At 44.0% G+C, this 18,190-nt stretch overlaps 1 protein-coding gene across 3 annotated transcripts in view; it reads right to left on the bottom strand.

Annotated features, from left to right (window-relative positions):
* Window positions 1-18,190, bottom strand: part of LOC107313179 (plexin-A4) — a 403,220-nt gene that overhangs the window by 186,699 nt on the left and 198,331 nt on the right. For all 3 annotated transcript variants that reach the window (XM_032449091.2, XM_015861239.3, XM_032449104.2), the window contains exon 4: window positions 12,233-12,364. In XM_032449091.2, the coding sequence (XP_032304982.2) occupies window positions 12,233-12,364 (132 nt within the window). The remainder of the gene's footprint in view (window positions 1-12,232; window positions 12,365-18,190) is intronic.

The following is an 18,190-nucleotide window of genomic DNA, read 5'->3' as shown; positions in this document are numbered from 1 at the left end:
CTCTCTGGGTTAATTAAATCAGTGTCGTTTGCTGTCTGGAGCTCAAATGACAAACAAATTTCTGATCTTGACCCTTCTGAGGCAAGGCTGGTCTGTGAAGCACGACAGTGGATCAGTCCTCATTCTGTTTTCCCAGGCTTACCCAGAAGAAGACACCACACCCAGTGCATTGGTTCCTCCTCTCTTGTTTGCTGGGATAGAAAACACCAGCACTGCCTTAGCACAACAAGCACTTTTTTGTTCCGCTTTAAGAGCCCCCCCCCCCCCCCCCCCTTTTTTCTGCTTCCCTTCCTGGGCTGTCATGGGGAAATAAGATGTCAGGAGATGCTCAGGAAGACTGAAAGGGACAGTTCCCCTCCTCCCTGATCAGGCTGCGAATGCGAGGCTAATTCTATTAGCCCAGGCACTCCATTATCCAAACAGCCCCTTGCCAGCCTCCTGGTGCATTTGCAGATGCATTAGTGTAATGGTGCTGTACACTGCCAAACACATGCTGCCTTCCATCCCAGATGTTCCTCCCAGGCTGAAAAGGCGATTCCTACATTTATACATACACATACACATATATACATCTATAAGCCTATATTGGAGCATCAACATTTCAGAAGATATCAACCAAACCTAGGGGCTACAGAACAAGGCTTATATATATTAACACCCGTTAAAGTCCTTTATATGGGATAAATACGAGTGTACAAACACTTCATGATAGATCATCGTCCAACCACAAGGCTGCATGCTTATTACCTGCAAATCATTACAGCTGGAAAGAGATAAACCTGATGCCCTATTTTCTGTCTTATAAATTCTGAGATTTGCAGAAATCTGGCATGTGCAAGTGGTGACTTTCTTACCATAGCACGATGGTGTTTCTTCTAAGGTGGAGAGGAAGGGACGTAGCTCAGAGTGATGGGTCAATGTGACATGTCTTTTCTATTGCTTTATGATCTAGTATGGAACTCATTCATTTGCAGCCTATTTCTAGTCTGAACCAAAGAAGAGGGCACTCAAGAAAAGGCTGTGTCCATCTCTGGAACCTTCTAAGAAAACACCAAGGAGACAATAAACAGCAACACGGGACGTGGTTTAGTGGGGATGTGGTGGTGAGAGGTTGATGACTGGACTAAATGACCTTTGAGGTCTTTTGCAATCATAATGATTCTATACATCAGCCCTCACTGCACTTGACTACTTTCCTGGCCAACAGGTGAAAGAACTGAATTCCAAACTAACAGCAAATCACAGAGCCAGGCCAAATATTTTTCCTCCAAAGATTGACAATAAACTCAAGGTGAATTTTTTATGAAAAAAAAAAAAAAAAAGAGTAATGTTTTGATGAAACAGTGTCAGAAAGGAATAAATCTGAGAAAGAATATACCACTTAAACACATAGGGTATTTCTAGGGACCTGGCCCAGCTGAGAAAGAAACTTTCATCTGCCTAGTAAAGGAATTTGCTATTTTTCTATGATCCTGAGGCAAAACCAGTGATGCTAAAACCTACAAACGATACGTTTAGATAAGAAAAATATAATTCAAAACTGCAACTATTTATCAGGTGCTATTTCTTCTTCCTTTCCTTAAACAGTTGTGTGAGGAAGCAAGTGAAGACATACCCAAATCATACACCTACATTAAATAAGAAGACTTCAGAACGTATCAAAGCCCGTTTTTGTATCATAACCAACATTTTGATTCTCTTCTAAGTAGGAGGAATAACCCCATAGAGCTGTTTGAGTACATCCCTATGTAATAGAGGGGCAAGAAGATACTACAGATAATCAGCTATATAAACTACGTGCCACATCCACAGCAGTAGGTGGATTGATTGTCAGTTTACAAGGAGAGGCTAGAAGAGGGAAAGAGAGGCTATTTGGCTCATGTGGGAGCTGGAAAAGCCTACGATATTTGCCTCGAGTACTTTTATCTATTTAACAACAAAAATTAATGGAAACAAATGATCAGAAGACAACAAATGGATCTGCAGTTACCCTCACCAAGGAAAGCTGATAGTCTGTTTACATATCTAATGTTTGTTATGAGACTCCGCACTCCCTGCAGGATGTTTCAATGCATATGGTGTTGTCATTGTATGATTTTTTTTTTCCTTTTTAATTTCTTGATACAAGCTATGAAAGCATCCCTTGGTTTCCAAGACTCTCTTTGCTGGGAAGCAAGGGATGCTCTTCAAGCAAAGCAGCCCTGTTGGAGCCTGGATGCTGAGATAAATGAGCTCCTGGATCCTGCAGCCACAAGGAGGATATGAAGCTCAGGGTCTCCAAAAAGACACTATTTCCACTGCATTAGCAAATGTATAGCATCCAAGCCATAACAGCTGATATAACTGCTATCCTCAAATGCCATGTCCATGTTATTAAATAAAACAGGCGATGTCTTGCTGACAAGCAATACTGTGTCTACATCTGTATTTCAAGCACTATCAGATCACAGAATCATTAATGTTGGAAAGACCACTAAGACCATCAATCCAACCATCAACTCATCCCCACCATGCCCACCTCAGTGCCACATCTACCCTTTCCTTAAACACCTTCAGAAAAGGTGATTCCACCACCTCCCTGTGCAGTCTGCGCCAATACTTGACTGTTATTTGCAGAAGAAATGTTTCCAGGGGTACAGCTTGAACCTTCCCTGATGCTACTTAAGGCCTTTACCTCTTGTCCTGTCATTGGTTATGTGGGAGAAGAGGCCCCCATCTCACTACAGCTCCCTTTCAGGTAGTTGTAGAGAGCAATAAGGTCTCTCAGTATAGAATGAAGTGTTTACAGGAGCAAATAAAGCCATGATTTATTAAGGAAAGAAAGCAACAATAGCAAATAAAAGTAAATCCCATCTCCACTCTCACAGGTCATTCTTGGCCCCATATCACAGATCAACAGCTCCCAAGGTATGCACGCATATGGTTGTGAGGCTGTGTCATGAATCAGATAAGCAAACAAGCCATTTTTACCCACAAAGCAAATGAAAATAACCACAAAATAATAATTGCTTTCTTCATTTTAACTGTCGTCCTTTTGGAAGCACAAATTCAAGAGTTGGAGGGGATATCACAAATCCTTATCTAAACTAGAGATAAGATTCCTGTACATCCACAACCTGAAAAGATGGCATTCTCCCCAATAGGAACCATTCCTGCTTCCTTGAAGGGCATATGCAGCTGGATTTGTGAATGAAAATTACAGAAGCTGTAATTTTCCTCTTTGAAAGCATGTGTTTAAGATGGACTTCACAGACATTAGGTGTGTTTTCCCAAAGGTGTGAGCTCAACCTTGGAAAAGTGCTGAGTAAAGGAGTAAAGTAATTAGTGATGGATAGCGTGTTCACCAAGTCCATTAGCTGGAAAGAAAAGCAAATCTGCAGCATGCTCAGCTGGAAAGAAAAGCAAACCTACAACATGCTTTGCATTCCTCCTCTGAATTTCCTTGCCTCGTGACAGCATCCTTACAACCCCCCACCTGAGAGGCAGCTCCCCCCAGCACAGTGCAGCTTCACATCCCACCAGGGACTGGTATTTCCAATCAATTAGATATGTCACCGGTGAATTTCTCTGCTAATTACTGGAGTTTATTATGTCTAGAGCCAGGTTAAATGCAGAACTCCCGAGGTCACATGAGGTCACGCAGACAATCAGTTCCACATTTTCCATAGCAAGAGAGCCCCCCCATAATCAGTCACTGCCAAGTGGTTTGTAATGACCAACCTGCCAGTTAATGGCCTTAGGTGAAAGTCTTGGGAGTAGATTATGAGAGAGAGAAAAGAAGGACCTGAAACAGCAAAGATGGCCACCTTGAAGGGGACAGAACAGATTCTTGAAGCCCATATTGGTGTGTTGGGGCAGAAGGAGATGGTTTCCTTTACGTATAGGCAGCTCATGGATGGCAAGAAGAGTCTTCCAATTGCACCAACCCATTCTCCAAATGTCCCTGGGTCTCAAGGGTGTCATGTGAAGCCACAATGAAAACTAAGGTGCTCATGGGTAAAAATCAATGGGGTTGAAGGGAGAACCTGGTTGGGCTGTTTGTGAAAAATAAGAGCACATAGCTCTATTCAGAAGGCAAAGGAAAAACATCTTCCCATCTGTTCTGGAGATGAGAGAGTTTTCAAATCTCTCCAGGCTCGTTTCTACGCTGCATCCTGTGGATGAAAGATGTCCTGTCCCTTACCAGCATTTTGTTCTGAGCCGGTTGTAGTGGACCATGAAACAGCTCAGCCCAACTAAGGCACATAATGAGGGCTTAAAATGCACCGTGTCTGCAGAAAGCAGCTGCCTGAAGACTCTTGCCTAAATGTCAACATTGTTTTCAGAAACAATTATAGGCAATGCAAAAATAGCAATCAGGGCATTACGTACATCTTCTCCATCCAAAGGCTGGCAGATGAGTTTATTTCATGAAGAAGCCAAAAGAGGATCACTCTAATAGCTGGATCCACAAGCTCTACCTAAAACACAACGCTACACAGACTTCCCTCCCCAGGCTTAAAGGCTTCAGAACGATACAGAGGCAAGACTGATTCCTTGGATCTTTCTACATCCAAAAACCGTGTTGCAATGCCCTGACAATCCACACTGCCAAATTCTCCATGGATTTTTGTAGGGGTTTGGCTATCCAAACTGCAATCCTTTAAGTTGAGATTTCTTCCCTATATGGTTCAGATAAGGCTAACACATCTTGGGAGTGAAAGAAAGCTGAACCCTACAGGCTCAGGTCACACTGACACTTGGTCTCAAGAGCATTCCCAGATTTACTATGTTTATTAGAAGAGAAAAAAGAAGGGTACCTTGTCCTGATGGATGTTGAGTTGGTGCAAATGTCTGCCTACATCCCTTGTGCCAATACTCTGAATTCGTGCACAGAAAGAGTATTTCTGTGAAACACTGTGGAGATAATAAACTTTCTAGATTCATTCTTGCTTGGATGCTTAGAGGAAACATAAGTTACCTTTGCTATAGGAACTATAGGACTATAGGAAAAGAAAATCCCTTCATCAAGTGTATTAAAAGAAAGGAGTAAGAATGGCATGGATGGTGCTGGGACTGAGATGAGCTATCAAGAGCAACTGGTTAAGGACCACTATTTCAAGAAGTTCCAACTTCAATCTATTCAACAGGACACGGCAGAGAAATTACCCTGTCCCCATACAACACTCAACGATTGAGAAGACAGACATACAGCCCTTGGTATTGATTTTACTGCCTCAAAAAACCTTCTCAGCCCCAGGATTGCCACGTTGCCACTGTGGGGAAATACTGCTGGTAGGTGGATGATTGCACCGGATGATCTTGGAGGTCTCTTCCAACCTTGATGATTCTCTGATTCTATGTTTATCATGTCAGCATAGCCTTGGGTACGTACCCAAGAGGAATATCTAGGGAATATCATTACAGCAATGGGTGACTTCCTGACCTGTGCTGTCCACCTACACAAATGTGCTTCCATGGTTCAGTATAGCAAGCCTATGCTACAAACAGATGCATTCTGTCACTGTTCACTGTAGGGAAATTGGACTAGATGACCCATAAGGGTCCCTTACAACTCAAACAACTCCATGATTCCGTGCATCAGAGTCAACGATCAGTTCGCTGCCTCAAAATACCTTCATAAAGGAAAAACGCATAGCCCAAAAATCCCACAATCCACAAACAAAGAAAAACCCCCACAAAGTAAAACAAAACCCAATTAACATTCAAGAATTCCCATCGCTTCCTCGCCTTGTTAGGAGACACTACAAGAACATCTTGTCAGGGCAGTTGAGTATACTATTATCCAAACACCAACAGTAATGCACAGTGTGACATCAAAGTTCCTTTTTAATAGAAACGAACTTAAAAGCCAGCTTGCCATTCAAGGGCAGGTTCTGACATGGTTTTATTTTCCTCATCCTACAAAACTCACCTATGTTGATAATGGTTGTATTGCGTAGCATAAAGTGATGAGAGATATTTAGCAGGGAAATAAAGCAAGAAAGGCACAAAGTAAAATGGGCAAAAGGGAACAAAGAACTGTGGGACAGTAAAAAAAATGATGCTGACTAAAAAAGAAGTACCTGGCTATTAATCCCCACTATCAAGGAGCACTTTTAGCAGCTCAGGAGCATTTCACACAAAATAGTACTAGAAAACAACAGCTCTGTGAAGTCACAGTGTAAGGAAATGCCTTAAGTAAATACTTTCATTAAAGACAAACACACGAGCCTGCAATGGAAATAACTTTTGAAACGTTTTAAATGCAATGATTAAGAGAAGAGTCCCTGACAGCCACAGGGCACCAAACCAGGAAAGCACTCAAGCATGTGTTAGATTGAAAAGATTAAGCCCAAGAGGTACAGAAGTGCCTGCATTGAAGGTTTCCTGAGCCAGGGTCGCTGCCTTGCTCAAATCCTCCCTCCCTGAGAGCACTGGTGCCCAGCAGAATACCAAAGCAGAGGGTGATTAAACACTGGTGCTTTCAAGTGACCTGAAAATGTAAGGTCTGAGTGAGGCAGCTCAGAGGAGAAGACCTGGCTGTCACGGAGATTGGAGGAGACAGATGTTTAATGGAGTCCAGGATTACAGATCTGGCATGCTTCACATGTAATCATCAGCTTCTTAGGTTTCCCCTTTCTTCTCCCCTTCTGAGGCTGTTACAGGGTCAGGGGCTGGGGGAGGAGGGAATGAAGATTTTCAGATTTCTACCTAAATTCCTTGAGCTGCCCTTAATACTCTGACCTATTCCAAGCTGAAACCACAACCAGGGCACCAAGAAATGGGAGTGGATATATATATATATATATATATATATATATATATATATATATATATATATATATAATAGGAGTATTGCATTGAACTCTATGGATCTGCACTGTTTTCCCCAGGCAGAGCTCAGCAGGCTGTGTTTGACACACAGGGGCCACATCACAGAGGAACAACACCATGATCAATAGGGCCAGCTGACCCGTGCACAGTGTGCCAGGCTGCCCTGAGCCCCAGGGGAGATATCAGCACAACTTCCCACCCACCATCCACATACAAGGATCGATAGTTCCTGCCACTTCTCTACCAGGGAATAACTCCACAAATGCTTTTTGTACTTATGGATATTGCCCAGTTTTTCCTTCAGCCTTCCTAGTATTTTGCTTTTTTTTCTGGATGAGAGCTACTATTTGTGAAATCAGAGCCCTGAATGGGACCCTATGAATACAGTAGGACAAGGGTTCCCAATTAAAAGTGCAAGGGGGAGGAGGAAGAAGTCATGGTTACTGGTTCAACCCATCTCATTCCTCACATCACAATCCCAGGCAACCTCCTAAAACTGTGTCTATCAAAGAGATATGACACAATCATAGAACGAGTGAATGACTTAAGTTGGAAGGGTCCTTAAAGATCATCAAACTTCAGTTCCCCTGACATGAAACTATTGTCCTGGACTACATCAGGCTGACCAGGGCCCTATCCAGCCTGGCCTTGAAACGCTCCAAAGACAGGCAGTTGAAGCATTGCTGTCTTCCAATACTTAAAGAGAGCTTACAAACAGGGACTTTTTACATGTTCTGATCTTGGAACTATCTGCTGTACCTTAAGGACACATGGATGTGGCAGAGATGGACAGTGGCTTGTCTACAGTGATACAAGGTGGAATTAAGTCCATCTCTCAACTCCTGAACTGTTTCTCAACTGCAAAGCTCTTCTACCTAGAATAATACTTGTTTCATAGCAAAGCAAGGTATTAAACACAGCACAAACACTTACAAAAGCACTTTCAATACATAAAAATAACTTAAGTGCAAAAAACCCCAAAACAACCAAGGCAATGGGAGATGAAGTTGCAGATGAAGATGCATCCTGGTGGAATTCTTTTGCCAAAGAGAATTAATTCATCTGGGACATCTCCAAGACCTTGAACTGGTTCCTCATTGGCTCACCCCAGTCTTCTGTTATTTATGTCCCCACTGCAGCACACAACCACCCCTGCATGTGATCAAGATACCAAGAGTGTCCCTACTTCTGTAATGATGCCAAAGCTTTGTCCTAGGATAACCACGTGCAAACAGCAAACGAGTTAAAATCAAGCTAAACTATGACTTTTCCTTGCCATAATATGCATTATGCTGATGAAGTACTATTTCAAGAGAGTCAGCAGCACAATGTGCTGCAGTTTTGCCAGTGGGCCAAATAGCTTTTATCACTCTTGGCTGGGAAATACAGGCACTCGGTGTCTTTTCCATCCTTAGCTGAGCATCAATGCAGGGTTTTCCATCCATGCAGTCATTTCTCAGAGGGCATCTCAGCTTCGTTAACAGGCCCTTAATTAGGTGAAAGCAAATGCAAGGGAGAGCAGAGTTCAGCCTCCGATATTGCTGAGGGTGATAAGTGGTATTTTAAGGGCAGGAAAGGACAGTCAAAAAGAACAAAAGTTGCCTTGGCCGCCAACTGGGATTACACTGTGCTTATTAGAGGTTCACTAAACTCTAGGAACTTTTCTTCCTTATATGTCTTGTTCAGGGCAGCCCAAAAGCAGGGTGGCTGAGCAATGATACAGGCAGTTAGGGGACCCTCCTTACAGAGAGTCAACACAACTTCACAAAGAAAAACTATATTTCAGCACTTTACTCAGGCTTTTAGAAACTGATGACCCTGGTCTTACTGAGCATGTCAGCCTCAGAGCATCAAATTACTCCATATCCTTCCCTCCCAGCTTTTATAGGTTGAACAGTGAAGTCCTGCGGAAGACCTGAACATCTCCGAAGAGTCCCTTGAGGTGTTCAAGGCCAGGTTGGATGGGGCCCTGAGCAACCTGGTCTTGTACCAGATCTGGAGGTTGGTGGCCTTGCCTGTGTCAGGGAAGCTGGAACTTGATGATCCTCAGGGTCCCTTCCCACACAAGCCATTCTTGGAGTCAATGTGCAGCGTTACCACCTTCCACACAACACCCTCTAGCCCCTTCTACAAGGCAGACATTTCCCCAATAGCCTTCAAGTCAGCAGAGTGAAATGATAGACATCTGCAGCAGCAACGCCGCTATTTATAACAGCTTATGGGTGTCTCTGCTGCTTTTAAAACCCAGGTCAAAAAGTCACACTTATTGGACAATCTCAGCTTTCTCTTTTCAAGCATAATCACTTCAGTCTCTTTTGGTCTTGGACAAATGATGAAAAACATGGCCTGCACGCAACCCGGTGGCTCACAAACAAACAGATGTAAATTTACAGGAGAAACCACTTGAGTTATTCTTAAAACTTGTGATCTTGAGCCAGTGTTTCTGGGGACAAGGCTGACAAGCCCCAGGAAACAGCCATTCCAAACAGAGGGCTTAATGCTAATTGAAATCTCACACAAAGACCACATCTGAAGAAATGACGCTGTAATTAGGTAAAGTTATTAGTGATTGCTTTAACTAATTGATACGATAATGCAAGCGGCAGACAAGATTTTAATCAGTGGTCATGAAATCAGAGGTAAACTAACTAGTCACTACCTCCTCCTTTGCGGCTCATTTGCACACAGTAATGCTGTTGCAGATAGTGACTCAGCGCCGAAAAGAAGAATAAATCTCAGGAGACAAATAGGTAAAAGCCTCCCCCATTTTAATGAGAAACAGACACAGAAAGGCCAAAAAGATCCTGTCAATATGATTTGTAACACCATGACTTAATTTTTACCAAATGCTTTTTCTGCCATGCTTTAGCTGAACCACATATTTAGTTGATATTGCATTGGCAAAGTTTAAAAGAGCCCCCCATAATACCTTATCTGCTTCTTCTACGCATGACCTGACCCATTGCACTGCTATCATTCTCAGTATATATATATATCTCAGATCATGGATGCCTTTCTGCTATTTTATAGGGGAAAAAAAGCCCAACTTTCTGCTGGAGTGTGACAGAGTCACCTGCACAGACAGGGACAGAAAACCTCCTTCCTTGAGTAAAACATGGGGTCACTCATAAACTACTCACTGAACAGCATCCTCCTTAACCATTAGTAAACCAGAAGTGGGAGACAGCTCAAAGCCTTGGAATTTTAATACTACAAGGTTGAGCCCTCTTGCTTGTTTGCCCTTTCTTTCTCCCTCAAACCTTTCAGTTCCTTTTCTCTAGCTCTTCCCTTTGATCCCCCCATATCAAAGGGAAGAACTAAGATTCTCACATTTTGGAGTTGCTTCCAGGTGTTGCATCAGTTTTGCAAAACGCTTCCAGCAATGAGAGAGTCCCAGGAGTCCCAACATGTTGAAATGGAGTTATTCAGGGGGTTGATCGAGTGGCCTTCCCATAACTAGCCCAAAACCACAAGAGGAAAATGAGCATCCTGCAACTCATGACATCAAGAGCCAGGTTGAGTGTATCAACACTTCAGCATCAAGGAGACATGGCAATTCAGCACTGGGGTATAGCTGGAATGGGAAAGAGCTATGAAATGGAGAAACAGAAAAGCCTGCAAATGGGAAGACAGAGCTACAGAAAAGGGATAAGATTGGAGATAGATTACGTAGATAGAATGGTGGTGAAAAGTTGCTGCATCCTGCTCTTGAGAGGATGCCATGCTGAGCTGGGTCCTGTCACCTCACTGGCTTGGGGTTTGGCAAGAGAAATGCATGTTGGGACTGTCAAAGCTTTAACAGAACTGAGACAAGCTGGAAAAATTAGTTTTATTATTGGATCTTCCATTCCTATTGAGGGTTGATGAGTAACGAAACTGAGCTTGGCAAAACTGCCTTTAATGGAGTAGCTGAATACACAACAGAATTGCTCCTATCTCTGGGACACAGCCAGGGGTGAGCCCTGAAGGCCAAGGCTGAAGTCCATGTCTGCCTTCAAAAAGGTCAGGCCAAGCTGTCACCCTCCTGTCCCTCATCTCCACAGACCTCACAATGTAAAGGGATTGCAAGCAGCCTACAAATTCCGAGCTCCTGGACCACAGCAACCCCACTAACAACCTCCATTCAAAATCCACACATACCTCTGTCTTCTTGCCTCTGAAAACTTATCCTAGCTAGAGTAAAGGCTAATCACTTCAGTGTTAGTCAGACTAGAAAACAGCCACCTGAAGAGGATATGAAGGTCTATACAATCATAACAGCTGGAGAGGGGATGATTATTCACTTTCATTTTTAAGAGGCAGGAATTAGTGGGTGGAAAACCTGCCATAATGGTGGAAGAGTGGAGAAGAGAACGTGGCCCATCTCCATCCTGGATACCGCTGACTGTTGACCACTGCAGCACAATGCTGACAGTGGGTCAAAGCACGGGGTAGAATATCTAATGGGGAACCTGGTCCTAGGGAACTTCTGGTTGTTTATGAAGGCAATAGGAAGGAGATCAAGTTTGCATTTTATATTTGGTGCCATTTACATGGTGCAAGGTCAGGAGAGTTGCATTTATTCAATGAACCCTAAATATACAGGCGAACATGTTGCTCTTGGACTGGTGGCCTGCAGTAGAACTGGAGGTCCAAAGTAGGGCACTTGCTTTGCCCTGCCATGTTCCCTCATTGCTCCCTTTTGTCTAGCCATCCTAAAGACTGCTTATAAGCATGCACAAAGCAACCAGTTACAATACTTCAAGTCCTTGAATGTCCACAAGAGTAATTATAAGCAATCCATTTTCTCATGCCAAACTAGTTCTCCCCAACCCAAGGAGCAAACTTCCCTAAGGTCAAGATCTCTGCCAAAAACCAGTCAGACTTCCATGCCAGACCCAGACTGGATCTTCTATGAACTCTGGCTGATGATATTTCCAGTAACAACAGCAACACCACAACAAGAATATCACCCTAAACCATGTCTTCACTATAGCAGACCGTGCCTCCCATTCTAAATCACTGTGTCTCAGGGAAGCTCCAACTTCTCCAAATAACTCCATTTGAAGCCAAAAGATTCAGGGTTGCACTTACTCACTCTATTCATATCTGTAGCAGATGTAGCCACAGTTTGAATGGGGGTGGAGAGAATGTGGTACACAGCAGATGTGACAGCAATTCCTTGTCATGTACCCAGTAGGATGTATAACTGTATAAGGCAGTGCTGGAGGTGGTTCCTTCCCCTTAGGTCTGTGCCTATGTCCTCTCAATAATCTTCATCAGTGTATAAATGCAGTGGTTTCTAAGCACAATCATTAGATATTTACCAGCACTCAAGTATCTTTTGCAGTAACTGTTCATTGAGAATCTCATTCTACCATCCATAGCATGCTCAAGCTAAAAGCTTTCAGAACACCAGATGGACAGGGTTTCTTACCTGCTTCTCAGACATGATATAGAGGTGTTCATGATCCATTGAGAAGGCCATGTCCCGTAAGATGGGGCCAGTGTCCACCACCTGCACTATCTCATACTCCAGTGTGTTCTTGCTGGTGCCATCCACACGAATCTGCAGAGCAAAAAAACAAAGGTGGGGAGAGAACATGAGTATTTCTCCTCCTTCCATTTAGACTGGAGGATAATCATTAGAAACTGTGATCTTCTTCACATCTTTTGGACAACAACCCCCATCATCACAAAATAAACTTTTCCCTTCCCTCCTCACTTAAAGGACAAAGCAATTTAGCTGCTGCTGGTGGACCCATCAACACAAAAGATCTGTAGAAGAACAATCTGGAGCTTCTGATTTTCTCTGGCACTATCAGCGTATCACTGTTGTTGTATTACTATCAGTGCATTATTGTTGTTGCCTGGACAAATCTTGCCAAAAATTATGATATAAAGGACAGAACTTGTGGTGATGATGAGCAAAAGAGGAAAAAGAAACACACAAGAGTCTTCCAGACTGAGTCACTCAAATGCTATCCAGATACTATTATCGTTCTTATTGCTAATACTCCATGGGACAATATATTATTGCAGAACGTACAACACAGGCTATTTCTCTTGTTGATTACCTATATCTGATATTGAAATCTGTCCTGCACAATTATGGCACCTTATGATTCCAGCTACAACTCATAACCCGGAGGCACTTAAGAGACATCAATAACTGGAACTGTGAGAACACTGTCCCTGTTTATCCCTGACAGTAAGCCAGAGCTACAAAAGAAAGTGCACAAAACTCAATGGGTTTCTCTCTTTACTGGTCTAAAGTCAGTCTGTAGAGGCTGGACTGAAAAACAGTTGGAGTATAATCACTAGTCAGCATAATCTAGCTATCCTCAGAAGTATTGGGTCCAACTGGATATTCTAGACCCAGTATTTCAGCAAAACTCATGAGCATACAATTCAGAGATGCATCTACATTGCTTTTCTCACTGTGTTTACTCTCAGTTCCCCAAAATCTTGTATCCCACAGCAATCCAAACATTGTACCCTTCCCCAGTTTCCCAAGTTATAGCAATATAACTTATTTCCTTACATCCAGTCTAAATAGCCCTTTCCAAAGGAGACCAGAGGATGTGGGGTTGACTGATCATCTTGATGGATCTGGTGTTGATAGAAACATACTCCTCAGTGTTAACACACAAAGAGGTTGGGACCTTAAGCCCAACATCAAGCATCCATGCCTCCCTGTATCAGTGAGCACCTGGTAGGAAAAAGCTCATTCATGTCCATAATGAATGCCTTTATCTCCTTGGTCTCTGCTTAGAAGTAGTCACTGATATGGTTCATTTGTGAGGTAAAGGAGAAAGAGGCCAATGAGCTCAGGATGAGCTCTTCCTCTTATGACAGTCATTAGAAAGGAAGGACAAGCAAAAAGGATCGCAGGTGGAGAAAGATGGGAACCTGCACACTGAGGTACTGCCCCAGGCAGCTCAGATAACCCCATAACAGGAGCTTTTCCAGTTTCCTATGGGGACCAAGTTCTCACTGTCAGAGGGCAATGACTGAGCTTTGTCAGCTGCTTCAGCTTTGCCCCCCTTCTCCATCCCCTGTGGCTGCTCCAAACAAACTTCACATTTCTGCTGCCTTGACCTTGATTTCTCAGCATCATCAGGGTCAGATCTGTAGGTCACCACATATGTAAGCAGCCAATTATCACCCCAGGCTCAGTCACTATCCGCAGCCTTTGCCAGCCCCATTAGAGGAGAAAGCGCTTGGAGATAGAAGAGGCAGGCAGAAGAAATAACCAGCTGGAGTTAACAAACAGCACGGACACGAGGCACAGTCCCCTGGGATCTTCCCTTGGTGCAGGTAAAAGATTGCAGAGGTTTCACACCGGGAAAACAGTGATACTTGGAAGGGATTTAACAGCTACCTCTAACCTAATTGGCTGCAAAATCATTAGGGTGCAGAAGGGGAGGGAGGGCTCATTGCACTGAACACGTGCAAGCACACACACATGCACTCATGCCTACACAGCCTAACAGCTGTAAGTGCAGGGATCTCTTCTTCTAGTCAAAGCTATTAAATTAGGAAAAAGAAAAGCCAGAAAGTGGCCAAAAAGTCTGGTAGACATTCACCCACACCACACCCCAAAGACAACACAAGGCCTGTGCCAGCAAAGAGATGATATTGCAGCTTGCATCCATAGTTCTGGCCCCTAAATCAAGTCCTATCTTATCCTGCCTTCAACTCTGGCCTTCATATGTTCAACCCCCGGCACTGAACCTAAAGGATCTCCATCTTTGCAGAACAATCCTGCTGCTGAGCATCAAGCAATACGATAGAAGTTTATCTTAGAGCTTTATTCCCCACTCCCATGCAACAACTAGAACCAGAGCACTTGAGTTTGGAGGGAAAAAGAAAAAGCCACAGAGTCTATAAAGGGGAAATGAGAAGATTCTGATCTAAGCCTGCAAGTGATCCTTACTGAAGGAGAGAATTCAGGTCTGAAAACATTCAGCCCACCACTGCCAGATGTGCATGCACTCATCCACAAACACACTTATCACCTTCACTGCTGGAATGCCCATTCCCATTGCCTGCACACCTGCCCTACTCAGCACTCTAAACCCTCATCCAGCTCCACTATCATGCCTGCCACCACCCATAGGATTGACACCGACCACCTTTTACCCAGCACCCTGATAAACCCCCACTGCCCCACACTGAACACACGAGCAGAGCTCTCGGAGAACAACTCATTCAGACTGTACAATAATCCTGCTTCTCAGAAGGCTGTGCTTGCTGGGCTTCATTCTGCAAAGCTGGCTGCTATTAAAACATCAGCGTGATGCTTCCCGAAGGTCAACTGCCAGGGGACCTATTCTGGCAGCTGTTTGTTTGTTTGTCTGAACATTATCTAGGACTGGCTGTTTATTTACATCCATTGAAGTATCAGACAATAAATATCCTCTCCCAGTAGCAAACAGATGCTTGCACTCGAATGTTCTGGTTAGTGGTAGCTTCAAAATGATCTCCTTAATGAGCAAACAACACTATTAATCTTTAAAGATACAGGCTCCGGTCTTTTCTGCTCCTGCACTGGTCAGGTTAGCCCGCGATGAAAGAAGGTAAAAGACACCTTCCATTATTGTAGTGATGCTTTACAGTTTTATCTGGAGCCCACAGGAGAGAAACAACTGAGAACAGACTCACTTTTGGGAAGCATTATTCTTCATACCAAGAAGTGAGGAGTGAAAGAGGTCCAAGCACATCAGCAGCAGAGCTGGGAAAGGCTCTCTTAGACTGTATATCTGCATTTGCAAATGGCACCAGTGTAAAATAGCTGATCTGTAGAGGGATGCCACTTCTAAAATCCAGCATCCAAGATGCTTGTATTACAAGCATGGCATGATGTCATACATTGAATCAGTGTTTGGAGCACATTAATATATCCCTGTAAGTGTTTAAGACCAGGCTAAGTGGGTCCCTGGACAACCTGATCTAGTAGGTGACAAGGGGTTGGAACTAAATGATCTTTGATGTTCCTTCCAACCCAAAGCCATTCTATGGTTCTCTCAACATCATGCAGTCTTGCTCAATCCAAGAAAAACTCAGCTTTGCTATATCTTCTTGTATTTAAATATCAGTATATTAAGCATGGGCAAATAGCTGCCTTCAAAGTTGCCTTCATACTCTCTTCAAAAGCAGGCTCCATGAGAACGATCACAGCATTCCTGCTAACACATCATCTCTGTTTTCCTGCCCTAGTAGCTTGGTTTTGTTACAGGCAGCGAAAGACTGCATCACTTCTGCCATGTCAGTTGTGCTCAGCTGCCTCTTACTCTTCTAAAACCATCGATTCCTGCCCAGAGCATCAGCAGAGTCAAAATGAGACCCCCATGTACTCCTTCAAATCCAATCAGGTCACCTGAGATTGTGGTTGGGAGCTGGGACAGGGACGCACAGTTGCTGGATTGGAAGACAGCAGGAGCAGATTCTGGTTGGCTGATGGTCATTACAGATAATTAAATGAATAACTAAGGGGATGAGGAGCTCGCTGAACCATGGCTTGCTCAGACAACACATCCCTCCCCATCACTCTGCTTTGTGCAGAATCAGCAGACCCCAGGCTGATGAAGTTAAGGGGAATTCATCATCACCAGCCCCATTGCTTCCAGACAGCACTCTGGCAGCTCCTGCTCAAGCAACAGCACCAGTTTGCCTTAGCCATGAAATTGCCCCAGATCCCAGAGGAGGTGATTAAAAGAAGACTGAAAGAATGGATTTCAAACACAAAGCCACACAGGACATAGAATCAAGCCCCACTGCCTCCACCTGGGTGCAAGGGAGTAAACAGTGGCACTGGCTCTGACAGAAAGAGAAGTATCTTGTATAGGGAAAATCAGAGCTGAGCAGAGGACAATCTCTGTCCTCCCCATAACTCTGAGACATCTCTGTCTTCCCTGCATCTCTTTCTCCAAGGGCTTCTCACTGAAATCACCGTCATTATTTCTTACTATTGGATTAAGGCTCAGCAAATCTCATTTCCAAGAGATCCGAGCAGCCCTGCAGATCAATCCAGGCTGCTCTGAGCGGTGCCCAGCTACAGCCTTACGACTGCACAGGGGCCTCTAATACTTCATTGCTTTTCCAATATCAGTTCCTCCCCATTTTACGGACCTAACATTCCCCAGCGGACATAGAGTCTGCTGGCTGCAGTTTCTGGCACGGCAAGGGGGCAAAGACACAGCAGAGCATGATCTAATGTCAGGCTGTAACCTACTTCTGCTTTTCCATTGATTTGGATTACATGATGTAGCTGTACATGTTCACTGCTGTCCAGACCCAAACATGTCAGGATAGCAGCCATTGTCAATGCTAGTCAACCTCAGAGTCTTGCTTCCAAGGAGGACTCACTAGAGGTCACTGCTAGATGTTCAAGGGGCATTGAGTTACAATGGATCAAGCATGCAGCCATGTAGGATACACTGGGATGCATCTGGAATGAACTATCTCCGTGCCAGAGGATCCTGCAAGCCAAGAGACAAACTCACAGCAGGCAGAAGTCCCCTTTTTTCCCCCCATGGTCCACGGCAAGTGACTTCCACTCTATTTCCCCACTAACATTTATAGCAAGAGCAATTCCCAGCTGTAATGGATTTATGATCTAAATTAGACGTAAATAAAAGGCCAGACTTTTGTTCTTTGTTTGGACAGCAACTAACACAGTAGGTTTACGATCACTGCTATCGCTACTATAAAAATAATAATCACAGCCATAAGTGTGGCCAGCCTGGACTGCAGGGCTCACCTCAAATCGAAACAGCAATTGTTCGAGCTTTAGAGCTGGACACAAGGGAAAGGCAAAGAGGTGGCTGGGTCCTTTCTACCCCTCATCAGGGAGAGTACGTCAGGTGTGTGCAGCTTTCACATTCATGAGCCCATTGACAGATGACATCATTTCTGAAAGCATGGTTTACACACCATCCCCTGGCGCTCCCTGATTGATAAATTAGACAGTCGTGAGCCACGTGCTAATCAATGCAAATCATTAGTTTGTAACAACACAAGGCAAGCTCGGCAGAGCTCATTTTTCAAGGTAATGGTCTGCCAAGTGATTGGTGTTAAGCAACAAGCCCAGCCAAGCGATCTATTAGCAGGCTGCTGGCTCTCACCTATGGCACGGGGCTGAGGCCTCTGCTCTCCAGTGTCCATGCTGAGGACTTGGCTGTGATGCTAAACACAAGAGCCAGAGCCCTGAATCTATTATTCCTTCCCCTTCCTTTGCAGAAAGCATCACAACTTCTGGCCCTTGCTCCACTAACAGTGGCCACCTCAGTCCCATCTATATGGAGTGCATGAGCTTTTGCTGATAGATATTTCAGGGACACTTACCCTTCATGGCAACTCACATGGCACACAAACCCTATTTACCTGATGA

This window comes from Coturnix japonica, chromosome 1 (genome assembly GCF_054131305.1).
Source record: "Coturnix japonica strain WE chromosome 1, WE-NBRP24, whole genome shotgun sequence".
NCBI classification, from domain to species: Eukaryota; Metazoa; Chordata; class Aves; order Galliformes; family Phasianidae; genus Coturnix; species Coturnix japonica.
The sequence above is the reverse complement of the archived record's forward strand: the minus strand, read 5'-3'. Positions and strand labels throughout refer to the sequence as shown.